The sequence below is a fragment of the Hypanus sabinus genome, chromosome 6 (assembly GCF_030144855.1).
Source record: "Hypanus sabinus isolate sHypSab1 chromosome 6, sHypSab1.hap1, whole genome shotgun sequence".
In the NCBI taxonomy this organism is placed as follows: Eukaryota; Metazoa; Chordata; class Chondrichthyes; order Myliobatiformes; family Dasyatidae; genus Hypanus; species Hypanus sabinus.
The window spans coordinates 172,615,394-172,619,663 of NC_082711.1; the positions used below are offsets into that span (position 1 = coordinate 172,615,394).

Genomic DNA, 4,270 nt, shown 5'->3' on the forward strand with positions numbered 1-4,270 from the left:
ACCAAAGGGCTGCTGCAACATCGCACGTCCACACCGTTCAGCAGAAGCAACAACAAAACCCCCCTTCTGTGGCGACCCACTTTCTGCGCAGCTACAAATAGCCCGCGCGGGGGGGGGGGGGGGGACTTTGGTAATGTACCTCTGACGTCATTTCCGCCCGCACGAGGGATTAAATGCCAGTGCCGCAAAGTTCGAATAAACTAGTCTCGAAACGACTTACCGACTGCGTGTCGTTGTCTCTCGCTCTGTGTGTAGCACGTCGTTACACTCCCATCATTAGCACCCTTCCTCCAATCAATGACCAGTTCTTTGGTTTTACTGATACTTGAATTTTTGGGCAAATGAATGCTGAGGGGTGACCTATCTGAGAAGACGGAGAGAGGACCAAGCTTGACCCAGTTAGCACCCAGTATTGGCAAGGTTTTGCTTTGCATTGGGAGCTACTGGCAAGAGCCCAAAATCAGCAGGCATGGATTTCGTACGAAGAGGAAGGTGGAACGTGTTTGCTACATGTGGAGTTGATATTATCTGAAGCACACTGCCTGAGAGAATGCAGGAGTAGCTCCCAATGTAACTTTGATAAACTTGAGAGGAAAGGTTGCAGACAGGTGGAATTAGCTATTAACATTCAGAGAGCAAGCCAAATCATCATACTCTATGTTATCTAATGAAGAAAATGAACCTTTGTTCATTTTTATCAATTTCAGATTATTATCATTCAACCATACATATGTACACTGCCAAACATAACAACATTCCTTAGACGAAGGTGCACAGCACAGTGCAGTGAATTCTGGTTAATTGGGACACACCTGGACCAGTGCATTTTGGCCCAATTAAGCAGCTGCCACAATTGGCCGGTTTCATGGAAATTGCTAAAAAGCTATAAAACAGGCAAACTACTGTTTAACTTAGTAATAAGTTATGTTTTAAAATGAAATACAGAATAGATTAGAATGCTGCCAAAATTACCACAGTACTATAAAACTGTGTCTTAGTTCCTAACACAGGCTGAGCACCCCTTATTCAAAACTCTAAAATCTGAAAACCTCTGAAATCTGACTATTTTTTGACCACTGACATGACATCACGAACGGAAGATTCCAGAAGGCGCTGGGAAGGTTCCCGGTGATGCACAATTCTCTGCTCACAACAGACATTTCTGAGAAGTGACCCCACATATGAAGTTAATAAAAATTAGAAACGAAGAGTGAGAAACGAAGAGTTCAATCATGTATTGAAGTAATAAATTCATCAGCGTTGGAGTGAAAATATGCCGCTTAACGATATGCTGATCATGAAACATGCAAAGATCTATCACGACAAACAGAAAATTGGAGGTAATTGTGAATATTCAGCAGGCTGCTTGCAGGAATTTAAGAAAAGGCACAGTATTAAAATTTTAAAGATTTGTGCTGATAAAGAGTCTGCTTATCATGAAGCAGCAGGGAAATTCATTGATGTGTTTGCCAAGATTGTTAATGATGCAAATCTACCACACTGAACAGCAGCTTCAGTACATATGTCTGATGAACAAGTATAAGACTGAGGCTGCTTACTGGTAGCACGTAATTTCAGACTCGGGAATGATGGCAATGTCAAACAGCCATGACTGTCCACCTGGGTGACCAAGGTAGTGACAACTATTAAAAATATAATTTTAAACTACCTTCAGGGTATATATGTATAAACTGTACATTATGTGTAATGGAAATGGTTCCCATCCCAAGGTATCTCGTTATATAGATGCAAATATTCCAAAATCCAAAAAAAATCTGAGATCCAAAACACTTCTGGCCCCAAGCATTTCAGATAAGGGGTGCCCAACCTATAGTTGTTGATGGAGGAATTCATATGGTGTATGCTGACGTGTTCTTCTGATAGACTGTAAATGAACAAAATCAGGGCAGTCATCCAGTGAAGATAGTGGACTGCCTTCAAACAGTGTTATCAACGACTGCATCCTCCAAATCTTCATCTTTATTGTAACATTCTAGATAATTGTCGATACCTTCAAATTCTTCGTAGTTCCTAACTTGTTGAGTAGTGAAATCATTTCTGTTTCACTCCCAGCCGTTTCTGGCATCTCCAAGCCTGAATGTTTGACACCATAGTGAGCAAAACAGTTCAGAATTGCCTTACTGTTTATAGCTCGCACCAGTGCCAAAAATCACTGCTTTTTGAACACAAACACACAAGTGACTCTATATAAAATCCGTTCACTCCAAGCACAGCGTGGTATTTGAGGCCACCCAACGGGCTCATGAGTGATGCTAGGTAGAAACTATTTGGCAACAGTCTCCTGCCCCCGTAAAGTGCCAGAGTGTCCCAAATAAATGAAGGGAATCTCGGCTGTTTTCTCAATTTGTTTTTGTTCTTTAAGAGGTGTGCCAAATTAGCAGCTGCTTATAAATCAATGGCCCAATTAAGTGGAATCCGCTGTACAAATAACCCACATGAACAGCACATGAAGTAATATTACCACAAATAAATTAACATTATTTTCCTCAATCCAGGTGTTCTCCCAAATGAAAGTAATTAACTCAGTGAAGCGGACTCAGAAACCTGTGACTTCACTGGTGCAGTTCCCTCCAGTCAGTGGTGTGCATCAGTTGATGAATGCAGAGAGCTGAGGCTGCAGTCTAGTACTTGCTGGCTTTCACCCTTAGCCACCTCAAATCTGTCTTCTTCCTTTCTGTCCTTCAGATGAAGCAACGCGTTGCACTGAACGTGGATGAAGATGGAAGTGAAGCAGCTGCCGCCTCCCTTTCTGGGTTCATGCCCCTTTCCGCACAGGCCAAGTTCATGGCTGACCGCCCCTTCCTGTTTCTCATCCTGGAGCATCACACCAGGTCGCTGCTTTTCATGGGAAGAGTGGTGAACCCTTTGAACCAATAAACGGAGGCAGCCGGAGTTCCAGCAGGTGTACTAGCGCACTACTATGTCAAACAGATTGCCAAATTAAACCTAATTGTTCACAGTCTGTCATTCATTCTTAAAGCCTGTATTTGGTTTAATGTTCAGATGTTATCTATTACTTTCCAGACCTTTCATTAAATACCCTGCCGCATTCACACTTGAGCACCTTTGCTCCATCTGCAAAAAGAGGAATTTCCCGATGGGCAACCATTTAAATTCCGATCCCCATTCCTGTTCTAACACGTCAGTTCGTGGCCTCCTCTTCTGCCGTGCTGAGGCCACCCTCAGGGTGGAGGAGGAATGCCTCATGTCTGCTCAGGAAGCATCCAACCTAATAGCAAGAACATTGATTTCTCCAGCTTCTGGTAATTTTTCCCCTCTCCCTTCCCTCTTCTTCTATTCCTCACTCTGGCCCTTTACCTCTTCTCCCCTCCTCCCTATCACCTCTCGCTGGTGCCCCTCCTCTTTCCTTTTCTCCCATGGTCCACTCTCCTCTCTTATCAGATTCCTTCTTCTCCAGTCCTCTTCCACCTATTATCTCCCAGATTCTCACTTCATCCACCACTCCTCCACCCACCTGGCTTCACCGATCATCTTCTATCTTGTCCCCCTTTCCCTCCCCCTACTTTCTAAATCTGGCATCTTCCCCCTTTCTTTCAAATCCTGACAAAGGGTCTCGGCCTGAAATGCTGTTTATTCATCTCCATAGATACTGCTTGACCTGCTGAGTTCCTCCAGCATTTATTATGTGTTGCTTTTACATAGAGTAGTTGTGAATGGGAATTAAACCAGTATCTGGGCACTGCTGGCAGGACAATGCAGATGTTTAATTACGCTGTTGAATGAGTCTAAGCTCTCTGTTTGATTGCCTTCAAATATTAATCCTTTTTAAAAATTTTGCAGAGTTTTTCTATGGTTTAGGGTGTGTTACAGAGTATATATGATTACACACACACACACAGTGGCCATTTTAGGAGGAACGCCTCTCCACCTGCTTGTTAACACAAACATCTAATCAGCCAATCAGCTGGCAGCAACTCAATGCATAAAGTCACGCAGACATCGTCAAGAGGTTCAGTTGTTGTTCAGACTGAGGGTCAGAACGGGAAAGAAATCATCAAAGTGACCTTGACCGTGGAATGATTGCTGGTTGAAGTATCTCAGAAGCTGCTGATCTGGGATTTTCACACACAAGTCTCTGGAGTTTACAGAGCATGGTGCAAAAAACAAAAGAACATCCAGTGAGCGGCTGTTCTGTGGGCGAAAATGCCTTGTTGATGAGAGAGGTCAGAAGAGAATGGTCAGACTGGGTCAAGCTGACAGGAAGGTGACAGTAACTCAAATAACCATA

General features: G+C 43.4%; 1 protein-coding gene across 2 annotated transcripts in view; it reads left to right on the forward strand.

Annotated features, from left to right (window-relative positions):
- LOC132396112 (heparin cofactor 2-like) overlaps positions 1 to 3,838 on the forward strand; it is a 62,824-nt gene extending 58,986 nt beyond the window's left edge. For both annotated transcript variants that reach the window (XM_059973577.1, XM_059973576.1), the window contains one exon: positions 2,707 to 3,838. In XM_059973577.1, coding sequence (XP_059829560.1) covers positions 2,707 to 2,898 — 192 coding nt within the window. In that variant the 3' untranslated portion in view covers positions 2,899 to 3,838. The remainder of the gene's footprint in view (positions 1 to 2,706) is intronic.
- The last annotated feature ends 432 nt before the right edge of the window (positions 3,839 to 4,270 follow it).